We start from the raw sequence: 24,006 nt of genomic DNA, 5'->3' as shown, positions 1-24,006 counted from the left end.
AATTAAAAACATCCAATTCTTTGTATGTGCTCAACTGCTTCGTTTTAGTATCCCTGTGCTTTGTTTTGTCACAGATATGATTTTCCACACATATATTGTATATGATACACACCTGTATGCAGACAGGAGGTGCTTAGAATAAGTTATGAGTCAAACTAAGAAAAACAAATCATTGCAAAAACTTCACTTTTTGCAAATGTTTTTTCTATTATTGTTTTTGAGTGAGATGCCTTAATACGCCCTTATAGTTTCTTCCATTAATTCATTCTGTTATTGTTTTCTTTCTCGTGCAAATGAAGACTAACTTTCAGGTGAGTGCGTTGCTGTGGATTTCATATGCAAAGCTGTAAAATAAAAACAAAACAAACCATCCCAATAAACAAACACGTCACCATGATGATACACAACATTTTCCTTTATTGTTGTTACTGATAAATCTGTCACTCTTCCGTTTTAAAAAGAACAACAGTGAAAAAGGGAAACCTACACCTGTGTGTGCTTAACGTTTGGCCAGATGGGCGTCTATAATCTCCCTCTAGTCGTTTCACCGGATACATGAAGGACAACAATCATTTACAGGCAAACTGAAGGGTTTGGCTTTTGGCCACCGAGGACAACAAATTCAGGAAATCATAGAGAAGCGTCCAGCTGCCTTTCATGACCACCGCCTAGTGTCGCTGCTTGTGTAGTGCGAGTGATGAAAATCGTCTCCAGCGGTCAAAGTGGTAAAAAACGGTAAAATGAGATCAAACACAGATCCTATTGCTCTGAAAGTGAATGAAAGTGGGTGTGAACGGAGTCTGGTGTTTCTTACGTTTAACTGGTTCCGATCATTTGAACATGAAAATCAACCAAAAATATATTTGATCTCATTTTATTTATGGCTTTATTTTCATTTAGGATGCCAAAAACTCATTCAGTCAAGTAGAAGAACAGATATATGTATCTTCTTAAAGACTCTAGTAAAAGTAGAAGTACGTATTCAACTACTTTACTTCTAACTGAACTTATTCTCTAGTTCTTGTTTTTTTTTTGGATCGGAACACTTTGGATAAAGACATTTTTAAAAAAGTGCCATTATTTTAAAATGTGTTAAAAAAACCACAAGAAATTCTGATTTCTGAGACGAGGTGAAGCACCAGACTCCACTCACTTTCTACACCTTTTTTTACAGGAAAAGCTGGATTTAAAACATACTCACATAAATAGAGTTTGATCTTTTTCGGCTCGACTAGAAGTCGGTAAAATCATCGGTTCACATTTCCCTTAAATTACACCACGTTTATAAATAGATCTGCTTTAATGCTTAAAAACTGTACACATGTCCGTTTACCCCCCCCCCCCCCCCCTTTTTTTTTTTACACAATTTCAATTTACTTTTGAAAAACAAAAAAAGAAAAGCAACAGAAATTCCCTGGACGTTCCTCTCCCACGAACACAGCTGCGTTTTTGAGATGGCGATTTGGTGCAAAGCGATAAAAACAAAGTGTTATGTAGTGCTGAGAGGTAAAGTCATGTATACGTATTTCTTATGACACCAGCAGAAGCCCCAAAAGGAATAAACTTCACTTTTCAAGTAAAACAGAGAAAAAAATATTTTACAAATCAGTCGTCAAACGCAAAAGAGTCGTTTAAAACAACCAGAAATCTCTCCAAATAATAATAATAATAATTACAAAAAAAAAAAAAAACTATATTCTCAGGCAATCAGCATCTGAAGGGGAACCGTTTGGAACCGTTACATCACAACAAAATGAGCTAATTAGCATTAGCAACAACACCTGTCAGGTTTAGTTCGTTCGGCTGTAATTTGGCATTTTTAAAGTAATTAATAAATACTTTATGTGATCAAAGTAAAACAAATGGAGGACAAAAAAAAGCTTCTCTTTAGGTTTTTGTCACAAACTTTCAACTATAAATACACGATAAAAAGCAGCAGGTTTTTTTTAAAACACAATGTTGATCACAACCACCGAGATAGAAGAATAAAAAAAAACCTTTTACCTGAAACTGAATATGAATTTGAACCCCCCCCCCCCTTCCTCTTTGGAGAGCTCTTCATTCCTACCAAACTGTTACCCATCATCTATCACAGTGTCACATGACAGCAGGTGCGTTATATATTACAGTTGTCGTTGACAACCGAAGGGTTTCATTAAAAAAAAAAAATCACTCGGACAGAAAGTTTGAGAAAAACGGCCAAATCCTGATTCCATTTTTAAAGTAAATCTTTAAAATGTTCTCTAATACAATAAATATTATATTCTCTAACATAATATATGATCTAATCATCTATAATATAATATTTATTATATTATATAATATATATATCATATTAGAGAATATAATATAATATGAGCGCAGTGATGCATCTTCTGCATTGTGAAACAAAACTCTTCGGATGTTTGTGATTCGAGCCGCTGTCCGACTCCAGACCAGCTCACGGTCGTGACCTTTGACCTCTCCAAAATCACACTGATTCGAAAGGGATTCTTTCAAAAGAAATAATAAAAACAGATAAAAAGTCCCACGGAGTCCCGTCAGAGTGGGACGTCGTCTCGAAGGTTTGTTGTCGTAAATGGAGGAGTTTAGGCTCCGCCTGCTGGATGGACTCAGGACACATTTTGCTCCGGCTGAATCTTTCGTTCTGATTTTTTTTTAAAGAAAAATGTCGAACCTCCTGATAAATGAAAAAAAAATCTTAAAATAATGAATGTTGTGGAAAAAAAAGGCACATTATCATGAAGAATGCTTCAACACCAGCCGGCGAGTGTTTCGGGGTTCAGTGACGATGGAGCAGTTTTTTACGTTAAAGAGAAGAAAAAAAAATGTCCAACTTTACTTAAAATGTACCGAGTTCCACTTCCTGTTTCATTCATGGTCTCATCCAGGGGTTTGTATGTTTTGTGACCCGGGCCAGCCCAAGTCCGAAGGAGGGGTGTCTGTGTCTGTGTGTGTGTGTGTATGTGTGTGCGTGATGAGGTCATACGAAGACCTTGGCGAGCGCGTCGGCGCCGGCGCTGCCGATGAAGCACTTGGTGGGGTGGAACGCCACGGCGTGGATGGACTCCTCGGACTTCTTGCGGTGAGCGGTGAACTCCTGGATGCACGTCTTGCTCTCCATGTTCCACAGACGGATGGAGCAGTCGTGGCCTGGGAGGAAGAGAGACAGCCAATCAGGATGGAGGGGCGTGGCCACTTTCATTATTCTAAACTATGATTGGCTATCTGCCCGGTCAGAGAATTTAACTTTACCCACAGGCTAATCTATATTAATGTATACTTTATACTGTGATTTATTTATTGTGCTTTACGATGGGTTCACACAGATTATTATTATTATTTTTATTTCTTCAAGTTTCATTGGATTTTAATAATATTAATATTCTCAAACACAACAGAGAAAGGAGAAACTAAATGAAGCAAATCAGAAACTGATGTATGAAAGATCCTTATTTGGGTACAATAATACAAAAATGTGCTGGATGACAGAAATGACATCATATTTTACTAAACAATCGGATTCTTACTTTTAATAATCAATACATCTTTTTTTATGTACCAGACAGTGTATTGTGTGTACTAATACACACTTAAATGATCTTTACATATTTGAACATACATGAAGCGATTCATCACTAAAAATGATTATGCTAATAATCACATTTATCTTATTAATGATATGTGTGGACATATAACTCACTTCCAGACATGAGGTACAGTCCGTTTGGATCCACGGCGAGACACGTGACCGAGTCCAGGTGAGCGACCATCGAGTGGATCAGTTTACCTTCAAATTAAATACAGAAGGAGGAAAAATGACCCTTTGATCCATTAATCCGTCTGACGAAGAGAAATATGAAATATGAGGAATCACAACAAGTTTGCTGTGTACTGTAAAACTGGTGGCGTGTCCCTTTAAATGTGACAGACAGCAGCTGGCGGCGGCGGCGGCGTGCTACCTGTGTTATTGTCGAAGAACTGGATGTGCCGATCCTCCTGAGCTGTGATGGTGATTGGCAGCGTGGGATGACTCAGCACTTTGTTGATCTTGCAGGGAGATTCTGTGCGTGGGCGGACGTGAGAAAGAAAACATTCACATGTTATATATATATTTTATTAGAATCAACAAAATCTCAGAGCATCAAACGTGGATTAATCCACCGCTGGAAATAGTCCCCCCCCAACAAATGCACTACTTTCCTCTCCTGTTTGTTTGATTTAAAACAGTGAACAGCTGAAAACAGCTGAAAACTATATATTTGTATTTATAAAAATGTTTCTGTTGGAACCAGTGGTGAGTCTGGAAGTAAAGATGAACACAGGATTAAATGACATTAATTCAATTCAATTTCAAGTAAAAGTAGTGGATTCAGTACAATATAGATAGATATCTAAATATATGAGGAATATAAAAATGTGAGAAATATAAAAATGTGAGAAATATAAAAATGTGAGGAATATAAAAATGTGAGAATTATAAAAATGTGAGATATATAAAAATGTGAGAAATATAAAAATGTGAGAATTATAAAAATGTGAGATATAAAAATCTGAGATATATAAAAATGTGAGGAATATAAAAATGTGAGAATTATAAAAATGTGAGATATATAAAAATGTAAGAAATATAAAAATGTGAGAAATATAAAAATGTGAGAATTATAAAAATGTGAGATATAAAAATCTGAGATATATAAAAATGTGAGGAATATAAAAATGTGAGGAATATAAAAATGTAAGAAATATAAAAATGTGAGAAATATAAAAATGTGAGGAATATAAAAATGTGAGGAATATAAAAATGTGTGTTGTTGATTGTTATTCGGCTGGTCTCAATAATCGGACGTTTCTGGACTCGTGATTGGCTCGCTGTACCTGGTGGTCCGGCGGACTCCAGCTTCAGGACCAGCTGCTGCGTCTCCATGTTGAAGAGTCCGATGTGGCCGCTGGTGAAGGACGCCACCATGTGAGCCGACTCGCTGCTCACCAGGTCAACGGAGGTCGGCGCTCCGAGCTCTGACACGACAAAACATCTACTCTTAAAAAACAAACGGTTCTACGTCTAGATCACATTCAATGTTTCAGATCTTACTTTCTTTAGATCTCACTGTCGGGTGAAAACCTCGTATCTCCAGATGTGTTTCTTTGGTAGTATTTTATTTTAGTATTCTGTATTTTGTGTCTTTGAGTAGCCGAAACAGATCATATAAGTCATATTAGTTATTACTTTTATATAATAACACTTTTAGGGATTTCCTGGGGAAATTTCGACCGCCCATCAGGATTCATCCTCTGAGGACCGTGAACGTGCGAACTCTCCCTGAGATGTTTCGTGTTTGGAAAGTTTCTCACCTCCTCTCTCGTTGAAAACAGCGAGAGACGGCGAGGTGTCGGCGGCGTTCCACAGCCGGACCGTCCCGTCGGCGGAGCAGGAGAGGAGGCGCTGGTGGGCCGAGCTGTAGACCAGACCCCACACAGAGTCTGTGTGACCACACAGCGCCCCCCGCAGGACAGACGGCTCTGCAGGACCACGAACACACAGAAGGAAAGGTGAGGATCAAAAAATACTATCATCCGTAAACGCAATACATATCTTCTTTGCCGGAACGTACCATAAGAGTCGTAGGGGTCGATGTTGGGGTCGGGGGTGTTCCAGCTCTGGATGGTCCCGTCCACCCCCCCGCTGAAGCACTGCTCGCCGCTGGAGCTCATGGTGACGCAGAGCACGGCGCCGCTGCACGGGAGAGGCGGACATCTTTCACCGTCACGTTACGTCACATTTTCATGCATATTTCCAGAATTATGAGACAAAACTCCAATGTGTGTCTTTTAACCCGGTTTATATATCCAGCTGGCGTTCTGCTTGTGAACGCAAAATATTTGTGACCCGGGCCAGCAACAACATAGATACATCATTTTCTTTTTCTTAAAATTTTTTAAAAAAAGACGTAGATAATAAATATATATTTTTAATAAGTAAAAATGATATATACATATACCTACGTGTATATATATGTGTGTACCTACACATTAATATTTAGTATTTGAAGGAATTAAAAAAATATAATAGAAAATGACCTTAAATCTGTTCTGAATGTTGAAAAATGATCAACAGGATCTCACCTGTGAGCTCTGAACGTGTAGATGGGCTCCACGTCTAGAGCGGCACATCTGGAAGGTTAAAAAAAACACAAAAAATACACAATATGAATACTCAGGGTTCCTACACCTTTTCCAAAGTCAAATTCAAGCACTTTTCAAGCATTTCCAGGTGCATTTCCATGCTTTTCCAGCCCCTTCCAGCTGTGGTAAACTCCATCTTTGTACCAATCCAATGGTCAGTATTCAGTCTACTTATTATGTCACTTGTTCATCACATTAAATGAGATGTTAGTGTCCTCTAAACAACCAACATGATGTTTGGAGACAGCTTTTTACAGAAGGACCACAAATGAAAGGAAAACTAATTCCACTAACAGATCCACAGAAATATAATCAGCTGTGTTTTGAGTGAGTTGTGGGTTTTAAACTGACTTCTTGGCGGGCGCCGTCTTCTGGAGGTTCCACAGTTTGAGGGTGTGATCCTCGGAGGCGGTGACCAGGACCGGCTCCACCGGGTGGAAGGCCAGACTCCGGACCGAGTCGAAGTGGCTCCGCAGGGTGAACTTGGGGTTCCACGTCTTCCTCAGAGCGTCTTTGTTGCTGGTGATCTGAGGGACGGCAACCATCTGATGATGGTACTTTACTTTTTATTTGGTAGGTTAACACTTTTTTTTTTCTTTTTTTTAACACCGATGGATCTCTAAAGTAGTGACAGGAAGTCAGAAAACAAAGATTCGGATTTTATAGATTTTATACCAAATGTGTGGTATTCTCTGTTTTGGGAGAAAATGTGGCAGGTAATTTTTTCACTTCTCTGTCTGTGAACACAAAGACTGAAACGAATCAAAAGCTCAAATGGAAAAAAAAGTGATCTGACGAAATAGATTTCACAAAATAAAACGTTTTATGAATGTAAAAGTGGATATTTTTGTTCAAATTGATTCCAATCTCATGTTTGTAGGCAAATGTTGGCGTCAGCCAGCAGCTAGCTAGGTTAGCTTAGCATAAAGGCTAAACTAACAGCTGGCTAGGTTAGCTTAGCATAAAGGCTAAACTAACAGCTGGCTAGGTTAGCTTAGCATAAAGGCTAAACTAACAGCTAGCTAGGTTAGCTTAGCATAAAGGCTAAACTAACAGCTGGCTAGGTCAGCTTAGCATAAAGGCTAAACTAACAGCTGGCTAGGTTAGCTTAGCATAAAGACAGCTCATATCTTACATCTTGTTTGTTTTTCATAAAATGTTGAACTATTCCTTTAACTGGTTCCTGACAGCAGCAGGAGGCCTGAAGGCCGGGGTTTGGTTCGGTTTTACTCACGTCGTACGCCAGGCTGTCGGCCTCGTTGGCCACCGTCAGTCCGGCCAGTTCTCCCAGTCCCATCTCCGTGGAAACGGCCTCGTCCACTCCGCCCAGTATGAACGACTTCCCGGACGACGGCAGGAACGTCAACGCCTCTACGGACACAACAGCCGGCCTTCTTTATGAACTACATCACTAGAATGACTAATGCTTTAAACCAGGTGAGGTTGTGGAGGAGGAGGAGGAGGAGGAGGTTACCGTCTTCGGGCCGCCCCGCCTCCTGCTCACTGAGTCTGGGGACGCTGGGGCGGGACGGGGGGGTCACCGCCGGCTGCAGGGAGGGAAGATCCTCAGCATCTCGCAGGTTAGCCAGCATGTCCTGGAGCCGGGACCGGTTTGGTCCTGGAGGAGGAGGAGGAGGAGGAGTTAGGAAGAGGAGGAGTAAGAGGTGTAGGAGGAGGAGGTGGAGGAGACGATGGGGAACAACAAATCAGAGGAAGAAACGGAAATGTGTCAGGAAAAGATGGGAGGAGACAAAAAGTGTAGAAAAAGAAGGAGTTTAGGAGAGAAAAATTAAAAAACAGACGTTAGATCGATGAAGGAAAACAAGAGTTCATATTTCATACAGAAGAGAATTTATTGATCGGCCTGAAGGATGGAAATGAAGCAGAAGGTGTTGCAGCAGCAGGAGCTGAAGATGAAGGCAAATAAAACCAGAGAACACAGAAATATAAGAAGAAGAAGAAGAAGAAGAAGAAGAAGAAGAAGAAGAAGAAGAAGAAGAAGAAGAAGAAGAAGAAGAAGAGGAAACAGATGAGGCGGTTTGGTGAACTGCAGAAATACAAAGTGATGAATCAACACAGAATATTAAGAGATGCACCGATATATTGATACAGGCTTTTATCGTATCATCATCAATATCAGAAAACTGCCCGTTAAGGACGACGGCTCTGCTGCTGTTTGATGGATTTAAACTGATTAGGAATCAAAGACTCAACACATGAATGTGATTATTTATTGGGATTATTAAAAGTCAGTGCATTTCTTTGGGACTTTTTGTGGGAAACAAAGTGCAGGAAAAAACGTGAGGATATCGGGGAAAAATATTATTATATAATATAATATATAATAATAATGATAACAATAATATCATATTAATTACAATATATAATAATAATAAAATATGAATTATAATAATATAATATACATTATAATATACCAATAATCAAATAATCTTAAATAAGATAAATCACAAGGTCTCCCTGCATAAATAAAGGGGGAAACATTTTCAAACAATAATTAAATTAATAAAAACATTTTTTAAATATCTAAATATTTTTTCAATATTCTGTCGGTGCAGACGGTGAAGATAACAGGAAAAAAAGAAAAGTCACAGAATTAAAGTAAGAGGATGAGGAGAGGTGATGGACGTGGACCTGGTTCAGGCGGACCTGGTTCAGGACTTACTCTTGATCCCCTTCTTGCCCTTGCGTTCCTTCCTGTACTGCTCCTTGAGCTGGGCTATCAGACCCTGGTCCACGTCCCAGGCCAGTTCACCCAGAGGAGACTGGTCTTCCTTCTCTACAGGCCAGCAGGGGGAGCAGGGGGAGGAGGAGGAGAGGAGGAGGGAGGTGGGGTAGAAACCTGTTATAAGTGTGTGTGTGTGTGTGTGTGTGTGTGTGTGCGCACATATTCATTATTAGGCTTTAGGGGCCTAAAATGTCCGGTTCCGGACTCATGGACTCATATCCGTCAACGTGCTATTGAGCTTAAAATCGGAGATACAAATTATGTCTGTTATCCATCACTTCGGTGAAACGATCGGCCATCAAATCCTCCAGAAAGAAATAAGAAAGATGGGAAACATGCAGAAACCACTGGGAGGAGGGGGATGAGGAGGAGAGAGGAGAGAGGAGGAGGTGGAGGAGGAGAGAAGAAGAGGAAGAGGAGGAGAGACGAGGAGGAAGAGGAGAGAGGAGGAGATGGAGGAGGAGGAGAGAGGAAGAGGAGAGAGGAGGAGGAGAGAGGAAGAGGAGAGAGGAGGAAGAGAGAGGAGGAAGAGAGAGCAGGAGGAGGAGGGGAGAGGCGGAGGAGAGAGGAGGAGGAAGAGGAGGGACAAGGAAGAGGAGACGATGGGAAGGAAGAAGAAACGGAAACCTGGCATCAGGAAAAAATGGGAGGAAACAAAAAGTGTAAAAAAAGAAAGGAAAAGGAGTTTAGGAGAGAAAAATAAAAAGGAAGAGCAGCTCCTGTCTGGGGGGGGGGGGGACCGCCACCGACGGTTACAACGATCTGGACTGTGAAGTGTTGACTCACCGACTGCGTGGGGAAGCTTTTATGTCATTGGATGGATGACACAGAGCATGTTGCTAAGCAACAAGCAGAAAAAAGGGGGGGGGGGGGGAGGATTTGGTGTAAAGTGCGGGGGCTGCCGGGTCACCAGCTCGGGGAACTTCTATTTTGTAATAGTGAGTTTTTCTAGACAGGAAATGCGTCGGCGCGGTAACGGCTTCGTGATGCCTCCAAACCCCGTCTGTTATTTCAGGTTTCTGCTTTGAATTCACCATCCGACAGATTTAAACGAGTCTGATCTCAGCAGGTTTTTAATCATCAGCTGCATTTAAATCCACGAAGCTCTGACACAAGTGTGTACTCCTTAATCTCACCCCACTCTCCGCTGTCCTCGCCACTCCGGGACTCGGCCGATCCGTCCAGCTCGTCTGGACTCGCCAAGAAGTCGAAGCCCTTCAGGGCCTCCTCTGTGTCGGGGTCGTCGCTGAGGTCAGAGGTCGTGGAGGACGTGGAGGACGACGGTTTCTTCCTCACCATCTGTTAGAAAAATAATGACATCATCAGACAGGAAGTCGGCTGGAATCAGTTTCGAGGATGTGACTTGTGATATTTGTATTTGCTGGACTGATGGAGCCGTTTGAATATATCACATATATGCTCACATATACTATAATTATGACCGTATTAATACTGTTCTTAAGTACACATTTGATGTACTTAACTGTATACTTTGTACTCAGCTTTAGTTCCTTTCAGATTACAGTTTTGAGGTGAGGGATTTAAAATCTTCTTCCACCACTGAATACAGAATAAAGAGCTGAGATTTGCTTTTCCACGTCGCCTCTACAGGTCTACCAGACTGAGCTGCTCAAAGAGGGGTCTTACTGTCGCCAGGTCTAAGACAGTCTTGTCCCGCCCTTCGCTGTCCTCCTCGTCATCCTCGTCGCTGAATTCCGCCGCGGCGCTCTCTATGAACTTGAAGGCCTCCAACACGGTGGCCGAGTCGGACATGTCGGGTTTACTGGAACCGAGAGAGAGAGAGTGAAGAGGGGGTCGCTGGTCGAAGCGTGGAGCGACGGATGAAACTGGGCGGTTTAGACCTCGTACCTGATCACGCCGCTGTCCTTCAGGGAGGACGGCTCGGTGCCGTTCACCATCGGCTCGGCTCTCGCCGCCGACGGCTTCTCTGCCCCCGAGTCTCCGCTCAGACCGAGCAGCGCTCTCACTCTCTGGGACTTCACATCCAGGATGGTGTCTGTGTATCCCACCTCCTGCAGGTACCTGGGACAGGTCAGAGGTCAAGAGACGGGTCAGAGGACGAGAGACAGGTCAGAGGACGAGAGACGGGTCAGAGGACGAGAGACGGGTCAGAGGACGAAAAGAAGAGGGGGGGGGGGGGGATTTGGTGTAAAGTGCGGGGGCTGCCGGGTCACCAGCTTGGGGAACTTTTATTTTGTAATAGTGAGTTTTTCTAGACAGGAAATGCGTCGGCGCGGTAACGGCTTCGTGATGCCTCCAATCCGACAGATCTAAACGAGCCTGATCTCAGCAGGTTTTTAATCATCAGCTGCATTTAAATCAACGAAGCTCTGACACAAGTGTGTACTCCTTAATCTCACCCCACTCTCCGCTGTCAGAGGACAAGAGACGGGTCAGAGGACAAGAGACAGGTCAGAGGTCAAGTCAAGGGCACCAGAAACTTGGTAAAAAAAAAAAGGAGTCCTAATTCCAATCCAAACAGCTGATAATTCGTATTTATATGAGTCAACAACACATTTAGAAAAGCTTGTGGAGGAAAAACTCTGAGTTTATATTATTTAGATTTTGCATTCAAATGAATTATGTTTTCATTCCAAATTAAATTTCCAATAAGAAGCCAGGCGGTCAAACATGAGGAGTAATCCCATCCCAGTGAATCTGTGGACCTTCCTCAGAGACTTTAGAAACGTTCTCCAGTCTCTTGTTGCTGCCGGTGCCTCGCTGTACCCGCTGACCTTAACAACGCCGCCATTATATCGATGGAGCCGCGTCCTTAAAGGGCCGCTGTCCTCCCTGTAATCCGTTCAACTTCTAAACACAATGTTTTGTGGTGAAATTCCAGGTTGGCGAGGTGTTAGTTATTGTATTAATATTTCTGGCACTCAAATTCAATCAGAAATGTTTACAGCTCTGTTTAGTCCCGCATGAACAAAACAAATTAAAAATAAACTACTTGAGCAAAGGAGTTCACACTTTAACTCGCGACATCCAATCAGAATGGAGCAGAAGAAGAGCCACTCGAACTAATCTGTGTACTGTACCTTCACACCGGGACGCCGAGAGAAGCAGGAGCCGGCTGACCTGAGGCCAGCGCTTCATCGGGAGCTTTTTTATATCCTCGTCGGACGGAGGTTTAATTCTGAATGACATCTAGTGTGTTTGTACACAGAGGAACGCCCCCCCCCCCCCGTACCAGCCTCTCCGATCGCAGGATGCCTCAACACAATCCTCTATTCACTGTCACCACACACACACACACACACACACACACACACACACACACACACACACACACACACACACACACACACACACACACACACACACACACACAGTCAAAAACACACACACGCACACACAGTCAAAAACACACAAAAAACACCAAACACACTCACAAACAGTGGCTCTCAGTCTTATATGTCTTTAAAAAGAAAGCTTTTTGTTGATCTTTATATTTATCTTTGTCACTTGTGAAGTTTTGACACATAATAATATATTATATATATATATTTATATATATATATATATATTTTCCAGCACTGAACATGCTGTGTTATTGAATTCAGTAAACTAATCTGTTAAACGGCCACCACTTATTTTTTTACTTGTATTCTTATCTCTACTTTATATATATTAAGCTAAGAGTTTATTGTTTGCTGTTTATTGTTTACTTTCTATATTTATTTAGCTAAGTTTTGTAAGCTGCTGGAAACACAATTTCCTTGCGAGAGTCATCCCAAAGGGATCAATAAAAATAACTCTAAGTCTAAGTCCAACTAGTGGGCAATATTTCCCATAAAACCCTCATATATATATATATATATTTTCTCTCCATAATATAGGAATCCCGTATCGGTGTGTCGGTGCTCTCCTCCTTTAACGTGCTGTAGTTGATCAGTAAATATTCTAAGTTAAAAGTTAACTTATTACAGGGCTGCACACCGGTGGTCACACAGATAAACCTCTGCTACCACCAACGTTTTCACTGAGTTTGAGCTGATCTGAGTGCAGCTCGTGTTTTCTGAAGAAACAACAGTCGGAGCTGAAAACAAACAAACAAACCAACAAACAACCAGCATCATTTCAGCCTTTTCTGTCCATTCCAATAAGATTACATCATCTCACGACCACCAAATCTGATGAAGTATAAATGACAGCAAAGCTCTACACCCCCAAAAGTTACTCCGAAGAAGAAGAATTAAGATAATATTTTATATATAAAACCAACTAATAATGTAATAAAGTATTATTATTGGCTCAGGTTAAATTTGATTGATCTCTTGGAGAAATTCACACTCTAGCCAGGAGTATCATAACAAAATGTTTTTTACCAGCTGAAAGTCATAAACACATTAATACCATTGTGCTGAATGAGTACTATTACTAGTATTATTATACATGAATACTTATTAATCATTTTCAATGCAGGGCTTTTACTTACTTACTTAGCAGAGTATTTCTACACTGTGGTATTTCTACTTGTTTACTTCAGTAAAAGATCCGAGTACTTCTTCCCCCGCTGCTAACAGCATATTTAGTTATAATGTTCTCTGCCCCAGAAAAAATACTACTACTACTACTAGTTAGTACTTTAACTGAAGTACAAGAAGTTTCCCACCACTGTCAGCTCCAACCGGTCACAGTGGATTAGTATGTTTGATTCCCATTAAAAGTGTTAATCCCCATGAAGGAGATTCACTGCTGCTTTTCTGCTCTTTGTTTTTGGAGAGACACACACACACACACACACACACACACACACACACACACACACACACACACACACACACACACACACACTTAAACACACACACACACACACACACACACACACACACACACACACACACACACACACACACACACACACTTAAACACACACACACACACACACACACACACACACACACACACTTAAACACACACACACACACACACACACACACACACGCACACACACTTAACACACACACACACACACACACACACACACACACACACACACACACACACACACACATACACACTTAAACACACACACACACACACACACACACACACACACACACACACACACACACACACACACACACAGTCAGCTGTCCCGTGACGAGGTGAATGTCTAGATTTTAGATTCGATTTAGATTTTTATTTAAAACGTGTCAAAATGAAAACAGAAAGTGTCAAACAGAAAATAAAATATTACACAACTAGAAAGCATAGATATATGAAAACGTTTCTTTTTAACACCCACCCATTCTCAAGTCATATCCTCTGTCATACATTTTATTTTACGTTTTTAGTGAATTCTTTCTTTCTTTCTTTCTTTCTTTAACTTTTCTTAGAAAATATTGTTTTTCTCTCATGTATTCCTATCAGATATATGTTAGAGTTTCTTGCATATTCATTTAATTGAATAAAAAAATCTAACCGTATTGAGATATTTTAGTATCCCAACTGTAAATGCGTGTTTGTGTGTCGACTCACTGTCGGAGCAGCTGGCGTCCCTGTTTCCAGCTGAGCTGATGGCTGCTGTTTGGAGGACTGGCCTCCTCGCTGTCGTTCCCCTCATCTGTGAGAGACAACAGACGATTAAACCACGTGTTTCTACAGCATCCAGACTCCTCCACATGTGGTCCAGAACACATGGGAACACATCCACAGGGGGGCGTCAGAGAGGCGTCCTGGTCCGGACCACCTCAACCAGCGTCTTTTTGACACTAAACTTGAGAGGGAGCAGAGAGGCTGACCTTTGACCCCGAGGTTATCCATTTCTTGACGGCCTAAGAGGGTCCAGCAGTTTGAAGACTGTGTGATACCGTTGAAAGCTCCACAACAAGCCAGTAAGTAGACCTTCCAGGTCAACTTTACAGCTAAGTGTTAAAGTCATCTTAGTAGCTAACTAGCATTGGTAGCGTGGTAGCCACCTGTCAATCAGCAGGTAAGCCCCGCCCCCTAAAGCATCCCCTGCTTTCTGGTCTGGTGGACTCTAAATGGACCATAATGTACTAAATGAACATCATGCTGGATTGAAGAAGACTTGAAACTAGAGATTGAGACCATAAACTCATGTTTACAATGTTTACTGAGATAATACATCAAGAGAGAAGTAGGACCATTTTCTCATAGACTTCTATACAACCAGAGAGGAGTCGCCCCCTGGTGGCCAGCAGAGAGAAGTAGGACCATTTTCTCATAGACTTCTATACATCAAGAGAGAAGTCGCGACCTGTCAATCACAAGGTTGCCCCGCCCCCTAAAGCATCCCCTGCTTTAGAAGAAGGCACAACTTGAGTGGGTCAAAGCCTTTGAGCAGAGAAGAGAGAGGTTTGATTCACCTGAATCGTAGCTCGGAGGTACGATCTCCCCCTGGTTCAGCTCCGTTCCGTACTTCAGTTTATGGTATTTTGCCCTGAAGACGAGAAAGTGGTTATCCTCCTGAGCAAGACGTTGTTGGATGTTGGAGTATCATTATTCTTTATTTACGCAATAAATGTCTTGTTGAAATTGCGTCTTTTTCAATAAATTGCTAAAAAAAATTCACAACATTATCCGGATAATCATCGAAATATGCTTAAAACTCTTAAAATGGCACTAAAACACTCTGGGAACTAAGATTTTTATTGTGTCACAGAAGAAACCTTTTAAGTGGATGAAAACAATTAAATAATATGAATTAAGACGATCATAAATCATATGATCATCTCTCTGAATAAAGGATAAAAAATAACACAGATAGATGCTGATGTTACATCTCGTTAATGTTGCAGATTTATAATAAAAATGAACTGAAATCTGAAGAGAAAAACACCGGGACGGTCCTTTAACGAACTGTGAACACTGAGCACTGGGTCTTGAAATGAGGTCTGTTACACTTTTCCCACAACCCCCCTCTTCCAAACGCTTCAATAAACGGCGTCCAGATCTGCCAATCAAACACTCCGGCAACCAAACCGTGTGAAAATCTGTCGCCAGATTATGTTATTTACTGCTAATGATTCCATAAGAGGATAAACGGATCAATTTCACACCGATCGGTGTCACTTTAATGCGATTAAGTTCTTCATCATATTTAAGATTATTGAGGTTGGGCCAGAATGGTTCTTATTGTCCAAATAATATCATTTTAATTATTAGAATTATTATTCTTTTTTCTTCCCTCCCTTGCTTCCTTTTCCTTCCTTTTATATGAATGTATATATCATGTGTGTGTGTGTGTGTGTCTAGGGCTTTTATTGTGAAAGGTAAGAACAAAAGAAGCGGTGTAGGTTCCCTGTTAACGTCAATGTGGAGGCAATTGGCGTATTTTCCCAAATTAATGATTATATAAAATGACTTTGTGACGTTCTCACATAAAAATATATTATTCTTACGGACTGCTCAGCGCAATGCATGATGGTATAAAACACCCAGTCAGCGTCCATCGATTGGACGCTACTCCTCAAGATGAATTGTTTGGTTGGTTGGAGGTTTGATTTGTGTGTGTGTGTGTGTGTGTGTGTGTGTGTGTGTGTGTGTGTGTGTGTGGATACTCACCTCTCCTGTTTGAGGGCGTACTCCAGCATCTTGATCCGCCTCACCAGGTCTTTCTTCAGGTTCTCCTGACCTCGCCTCTCGCCCTGCAGGAAGGCGATCTGAGCCTGGAGGGGAAACAGAGCAAAACACTGAATATTAACACGTTATTAAAAGGAGAAACATCCACTCTCCATGAAAACGTTGATGAGAAACTAAAATCAACAAATACGTATGTTTCCTCCTTTGTGAGGTTTGTTGCTGCGATTATTTGCCTCTGTGCTGTTATCCCCCCCCCCCCCCCCCAACAGAGATCATTAAAGTTTTATCGAGTCTAATTCCTGATTTCGTTTATCTCCAATTTGGTGCTCGGCTGCACCGGCGTCCCGCAGAGGGTTTACTTTCGGCAGGGAAGCAGCGGGCGGCGCTTTAGTGGATTTAGGAAACTGGTGTGTGGTTTCTCTGAGAATAAAAATAGACATAGAAGGTCAGCAGGTATCCACGGGGCCCAAAGCCTCCTGGGAAGTGGGACTTGGACCCGAAAGGCATCATGCGACCCGCTGACCCACGTCTCTGCGTCTGATCCGTCTTAACGTCTTCCCTCTCGGACGCGGGATGGAGACTCAGCGAGCAGCGTGGGAAAACGCACAGCATGTGCCCGACTTAGAGGTCAAATGACGAGAGGTCAGGAGGTCACCGCTCCACGGAATTCTATTTTTTTTGGCACTTTTCCTCAGAAAATGCTATCATGATTAAAATAAATTGCTTTTAAATTGACTTATGCAATTCATTAGCAAATTTTATCTTTAATTTTAATGCTCAAAAATATTCCCCAAAACATAAAAAATAAAAAATTGAGGAGCAGTGAGTGAAAATATTAAACCGCGATTCATTGTTTTGATCGGAGCAGAACGGCTACACACACACACACACACACACACACACACACACACACACACACACACACACACACACACACACACACACACACACACACACACACACACACACACACACACACACACACACACACAGATATGAGGAAGGAGGACACTCGTGTCAAACACACATTATAAGTGGGTCGCTACACACTCGAGGCGTCTGCAAATTTGAGGGATGCTGCCTTCCCCCCCTCCTAACATCCAACAGTTGCTCATTGGCCATAAATGTTCCTTTAAAGGAATATTTCACCATTTTCATGAAGCTTTGTATCGTTAGAACCCGATAGGAGGTTTGAATGGTCGTGCATCATTCCCTCATTTCCCAGAGACGGAGATCTCCGTGTTTCTATTCTGAAAAAGAGCCTCCGATGACACAAATATCCTCATTTTCGTCGGTCCGTGCCTCCAGTGGGAGGGGCCTGCGAAGCTGTGTATTGTGGGAGTTGTTGTCTTCCATCCACATGCGCCAAAAAGTCACTGTCTGTGCCTTTTCTCGGTCAAGAAGAACTTCACAGCTAAGTGTTAAAGTCATCTTAGTCATCTTTACAACCACAGGAGTCGCCCCCTGATGGCCAGCAGAGAGAATGCAAGTTTAAGGCACTTCAGCCTTGGCTTCACTTTCGGAACCAGAGGTTGCCGTCTGAACCATACGGAAGATAAATACTCCTGAAATGCAGTTTCAGCTCAACTTTAAAGCTCTTTATATCTCCGCCAGAGAAAGATTCATTGGCTCGCTGTGGAGGAAAACACAAGAATGTTCCTCATATCTGTTCCTCTGGAGGAAACTCAAACTTTATTGATTTGCTCTCCACGTGTCTGAAGAGGAAGGAGTCGAATCAAGTGGATGAACACATTGTGAGGCGAGTTTGTGGTTCTGGAAGAGTAAGTAAGCAGTCAGAGTGCGTCAGTAATTCATTAGAGCTGATTATGACACTTCAGGGGTTTTGAGGAGAATTATGGCGTTGGAGGGTTCCCATCTGTGCTGTGGTGGTTCGGTCTCACTCACGTCAGCTGGAGTGGAAATACTCGAGCATTATTTGTGCATCGGTGGCTGTGAGTTCTAATACCACAGTTTATCAAGTATTTCTTTTTGTTAAATGAAGGAAAAAGGTCTCGACAGGTAATCATTGCTTATGACAGAATGTGTGACCTTGTCCATCAAAATGAGGAGGGAGTCTAAAGCAATTACTGATACAGCATGATGGCAAAAAAATGTCACGCCTGAAATCTGTTTGAATTTTTCCAGATTCCGTTCTATTTTTTCCCCAAATTCCGTGTTTCCCGAATAATTTCTATGTTACGATTCCATCAAATTGTCTCTAATCATGTGGTTGATGAATATGAAACATGAGAAATGCATTGAACAAACATGCTATAGTTCTAATTCCTTGTCATTCAGAGATCATGAATATAAATATGCAAGTATGTGCAATCATCTATGGGGGAGTCACAAGGCTTTTTTTTTTTTTTAATCATTACTTTTTAGGACCTCCTGGTGGGAAAGTTGTGCATCCAAAATATCCCAACGTCCTATGAACGCACCGCAAGGAGGCTGCACATGAAGTCAGCCAGGCTTCCTGATGATTGTATGAGTTATTCTTTACGTCTGCGTCTTTACATCTTAACTTCTTGTGCAGAACTAAAGAATAACTTCTAGAGATCAAGTGTGTGATGCCTTTTAACTGCTGTATTGTGAGCAGAAGTGCTGGCTGTACACACTCCCCGGGCTGGGGGGGGGGGGGGGGGGGGGGGTTCGTGTGTCAGGTGGAAATCTTGGCGGGAGTCCCGGCTAAACAAAGCCAGCTTCCAGCGCCGAGGCGTGGCTCGTGGTGGCGGTGGCATTCCCCCCCGTCTGAAAAAACAAGCAGGTGTGCATGCCATTCCTTAAACGGCAGCGTGACGAAGCAGACGGAATGAAACGAGCAAGAGCGTTCAGGCGGGACGAGGCTCGGTTTGGGTCGTCGTACGGAGAGAAGCAGGAAGCGTTGTGTGCTCTCTGAGGTTACATAAGACACTTTCTCTCCTGCTCGTGTGTAGCTGCATTATTCAGATAGAGGGCTTTGAAGTGGTGCATGTCTGTTCAGTGCAAAGTGGACCGGGAGGCTCTCCGGGTGGCAAAGCTGGGGTTTGATGCCATTTTAAACACCGACGTGAATCCAGAATTGGGTCCGCTTCCTGCAGGTCACTAATAGCAAAAACACTGGATTAGGAAAAACGAGAACCGTGAGAGTTTCCTTTTCAAGCTGCAAATGGACCGTGCACCGGGCAAATGGGCAACATGGCCAAACCCAATCTGAAGATCAGCATGGACGATGCTGGCTTCATTTCCATCAAGTCCGAAACCACATTCAAGGCCGCGGAGATCAAATTCAAGCTGAGCGAAGAATTCGAGGAGACGCCCGCAGACGGCCGAAACACCAAGACCATCATCACTTTTGAGTGACTTTGGAAACCCAACTATTTAGACAGATTTGGTGCAACTAGAATACTGCATATCGCAAATGCACATTTGACACACATTTCACTACTGTTTGTTACACTGGAAACTCTCTTTGTGTTAAAAAAAAGCTGTTTCAACAAAACTAATACTCCTGCAGCCCAACATGATACTGGTTCCAGACCTCGAGGCAGCTCCGTGCAGTATATATATATACATACATATACATATATCTACATATATCCCACATACACACACACACACACACACACACACAGCACCAGAAGCTGGAGCACATCTGTCTTTCTGTGTGGAGAAACATTTAATTAGTGAAAGGAAATGAGCTGAAAATCAAGGCAGCAGACGGATAAGAGCGGGAGAATCGCTCATCGCTCCACATGCCGGAGGTCGCTACAAAGTAACTAAGTACATTTACTCACGAACTCACGCTGGAAACAGGCGTCAGGTACCCGAGTATTTATTCATCAGATCATTATCGGAACCATCGTCAATGTACCCGACAACATCGACTCCTTGTCAGATTAATAATGTAAAGTAATATAAATCAAACAACCCATTCTGATGCATGAATATGGATTACGTATATGTACTCATGACGTTCTCAGTAAAACCGTAGCAGTAAATACGACACTTTCATGGGTAAACCTGCCACTGCCTTCATGTTACACATCGCTTATCGTGAAGCCTAATAGCATTTAAATCTGATCCGTAATCAGCATCACACTCATGCAGCTAATTGGCCAGCAAAAATAAAAAAAGCACTTCTATTCTAATTCCATCAATACAGCAGCATCATTTCTACACTCATCGCTGCTGCACAACAGACGTGCTGCTGTCCATTCAAACCTAAGTCGTTCATTAAATGAATGACTTTTTAATTGGATTTTGCCAGACACTGAATGCCAACGCTGCATCTCTGCTCACGTCCGTCCGTCCGTCCGTCCGTGTATTTATAGCCGCGGCCGAGAGGAAGGAAGCTGAGCGGTACAAACATCCTGCGTGTAAACCCACTCACAGAGCTCACGCATGACTTCACCTCAATGCATGGTCATATTGCCAAATAATACATTTCTTTGAGGTCATTTAGAATTTAATTTAGTCATTTTTCTCCTGTAAAACGTGATGCTCGGTTCATCTTGTCCACAATGCATTTAAATAACCAAACACACGGTTGCTTGCTTGGCAAAAACGTTGTTTGTGTTTTGCATTTATGTAAAAAAATAAAATAAAAAAGTACATTTGCCGATATATCAACATTGAAATCGGCCTAAAAACACTGTCTGTAAAGTATCTGATCGTCATGACGATAAAACCATGGAGAGAGAATATCAGACTGTGCCTCCTCCCTTCTCTTCACTTCCTGAATACCAGACTTTTTTACTTCTAGTTGGATAATAAACTCAGAGTAATGCTTGACCTCAGAGGAAGTGATGACACTCTTGGCTTCGGACGCCGGTGGTGACAAGCAGTCACATTCGAATCAACACGGGCGACAGAACGAATGGATTTCCGGCTGAAATTGGTTTCCAGCCCCGGCAGGTCGGTCGTCACGCTCCGATCGGCTCAATGGGAAGGAAAATTACAAATCCAACCGCTCCCAGTAGGAAGCTTTTACACTTTCCCCTCAGTTTACAAAAAAAAAGCCCTCAAACAGCCCGGAGACACAGAGGACGCTGCTGTGCGATTGGCTGGGAGGTCGCAGTAAAAGGTCACTGGCGCACTCATCGTCAAGTTTCAAACACTTCCTGGTCCCACTTCCTGCCAGTGCATGATTAAACTCTTTTAATTGCTTGAAGTTTTGTCGCCCAGCAAATTAATTAAAACAAAGTATCATAAACAAACTGACGCTTTAAAAAACACATAATCCTATATAAAAAAGTACAACCACATAATTCTGATTGTTGTCATGCTGAGGCTTAATCACCATGCAGGTTACGAGCCAACGGTACCAGTTTCGAGATAAACCAGGAGGAACACCGGAACAAATTGTCCCACCCACATTTTTTTTTTGTTGCTTCCGACGTCCATGACGTCAGACACTGGTCCTAGAATGAATCTCCTACACAGGGTCCACCATCAACAATACATCCACAACGCTCAGTTCAATTCATTATAAACATATACGCCATATAAACTACTCCCGGTAAACACGGTAGATGTGTGGCATCTCAACCACAGCTAACCTGGGTTAGCAGGTAGCGCAGATCCCCCAGTGATCCCCCAGTGATCCCCCAGTGAAAGGCAACAACTGAGCCAAACATCCATTCAAATATGAAGGAACTCCGTGTTGTCACGCTTGACGTTGGCACAGAAACCTTTGGTACAGTATTTAATACACGTATCTGGATCCATACGGGCCTGTATTTTAATTCGGCATCCACAACGATCGGCAAAACGGTCCCTACAACAAAACTTGACATTTCAATGTGCGTCATTCCCCGTCTGGAGCAACGTATAGCATCCCTAAAAGTACAAATATATGTCTTTTAATGTGTTGTTTACTGGATTACACTAATGCCGAATTAAATCATGACTCTTCCTCACACCGACTAAGTTATTTTTTTTACTTTACCGGGAATGTTTAATCGCCGATACGCGATGAAAGCATTTTCACAATGCGGTTCTGGCGCAAGGTTCAGCACGAAGCTAAAAGCTAGCGAGCGGAACAAATGTCATACCTGCAGCTCGGAGCGCTCGACCTCCCAGTGCGTCCTCTCCACCTCGTAGCGGGCCCACTCGTGCTGGAGGAAGTGTAGAATCCCCGGGACGTTGTAGGGAGCCCTGGCCGCCTCTCCGCCCCCGACGTCGCCGCCAGCCTGCGGAGCTTTAATATTCCCAGCGCCGGGCGAGCCCGAGTTGTTGTTGTTGAAGAAGACACCGGGGCCCGCCTGCTCGTCCATGGCCGGACCGGTGCGACGCGGTTTCGGGGTTCTGGTCCGGTGCTCTCAACCGCTTCGGTGAAATATCCTCCGGGGGGAAACTCGATCCATTCACGGTGTCCTCCTCTCCGCTGGCCCACCACCACAACTCCTGTCTGAACCAGCTGTCAGACGACGAGACCGTGGGACTACCGGAATCAACACAAGCACGGGACTTCCGGTACGGAATTTCAAAATAAAACAGACCAACGTTCAATCAATCAACTGATAATAATCACATGATAGTTGTCACTTTCTAATTATAAGAAGCAGAAAGAAGTCATTAAAATACTGTTATACTATTATTATTATTTATTTAATATTAATAATAATAATAATAATAATAATAATACATTATTGATCACCGCTTATCCTGTTAAGGGTCGCAGGGAATATAAGTATTAATCATAATAACAACAAAAATAATGTATTTACGATTAAGATAAAGTACATTTTATTGAGGATTGATGAAGACTGTCAGTATTAAACATGACTCTTTTATGATGGGCCATTTTAAACGAGCAACATTTTCCCTACTGAAGACGACCATCTAAGCAATCCTTTATTTTGAAGGCACATGCGTTGAATAACTGGTATCACTGTGGCTAACTGAAAATCACTTGACACACATGTGCCGTGACCCGTGACGTCAACTCTGCTTAGTCCCACCCACTACCGTAAATAGTCTCACACCATTGGCTGATCGGATGAGTGGCAACAAACTGATCCCATTAGAAAAGAGCGCGCGGTACATCACCAAAACACTACGTTCCATGTGAAGCAAAGTCAAGTTCATGTTCCTCATTACCATTTTTTTAAAGAAACTTTTTGGAATTTATTTATTTACTTATTTATAGTTTTAAAGTTCATATAAAATAAAATAAAAACAAATAAAAACTAAATACATTTTTTTTTATTTAAAAGGCAGCGTAATGACATTTACCTTGGTGCACCCTTGTTTCGAAAGAGATGCAGCAAAGTACCCTCTTGAATGAAACCTGCCCTTTAAGTGGAGAAAACATGATACTGTGTCCCCGAGAGTGCCCTTCCAATGGAGAAAACATGATGACATGCCCTCTTGGATGCCCCTACAGTAAATAAAACATGATCAACGGCCCTCTAGGGTGCCCCTCAAGTGGAGAAAACATGATGGAGTAACCTCTGGGATACCCTTTGAGAGAACTTGATTAAATGACCTCTAGGGTGCCATTCGAGTGGAGAAAA

At 42.3% G+C, this 24,006-nt stretch overlaps 1 protein-coding gene across 3 annotated transcripts; it reads right to left on the bottom strand.

Moving 5' to 3' along the window:
* Positions 1–397: 397 nt before the first annotated feature.
* On the bottom strand, positions 398–22,934 carry LOC311011381 (striatin-like). 3 transcript variants are annotated; one of them, XM_084006289.1, is made up of 18 exons: positions 22,543–22,934; positions 16,490–16,593; positions 15,292–15,365; positions 14,441–14,525; positions 10,802–10,975; positions 10,580–10,715; positions 10,069–10,231; positions 8,870–8,983; positions 7,661–7,804; positions 7,421–7,557; positions 6,538–6,731; positions 6,127–6,174; positions 5,616–5,737; positions 5,356–5,523; positions 4,879–5,019; positions 3,963–4,064; positions 3,704–3,790; positions 398–3,153 (listed from the first exon to the last, which is right to left on the bottom strand). In XM_084006289.1, exons 1-18 carry the CDS (start codon positions 22,762–22,764, stop codon positions 2,984–2,986), a joined length of 2,385 nt encoding a protein of 794 aa, XP_083862415.1. In that variant the 5' UTR covers positions 22,765–22,934; the 3' UTR covers positions 398–2,983. The 3 variants fall into 3 exon arrangements, with proteins under 3 accessions (XP_083862415.1, XP_083862416.1, XP_083862417.1); XM_084006290.1 differs by having other exon boundaries at positions 6,538–6,713; XM_084006291.1 differs by lacking the exon at positions 8,870–8,983.
* Between the last annotated feature and the right edge of the window lie 1,072 nt (positions 22,935–24,006).

Source organism: Eutrigla gurnardus (genome assembly GCF_963514095.1).
Source record: "Eutrigla gurnardus genome assembly, chromosome: 3".
NCBI classification, from domain to species: Eukaryota; Metazoa; Chordata; class Actinopteri; order Perciformes; family Triglidae; genus Eutrigla; species Eutrigla gurnardus.
The sequence above is the reverse complement of the archived record's forward strand: the minus strand, read 5'-3'. Positions and strand labels throughout refer to the sequence as shown.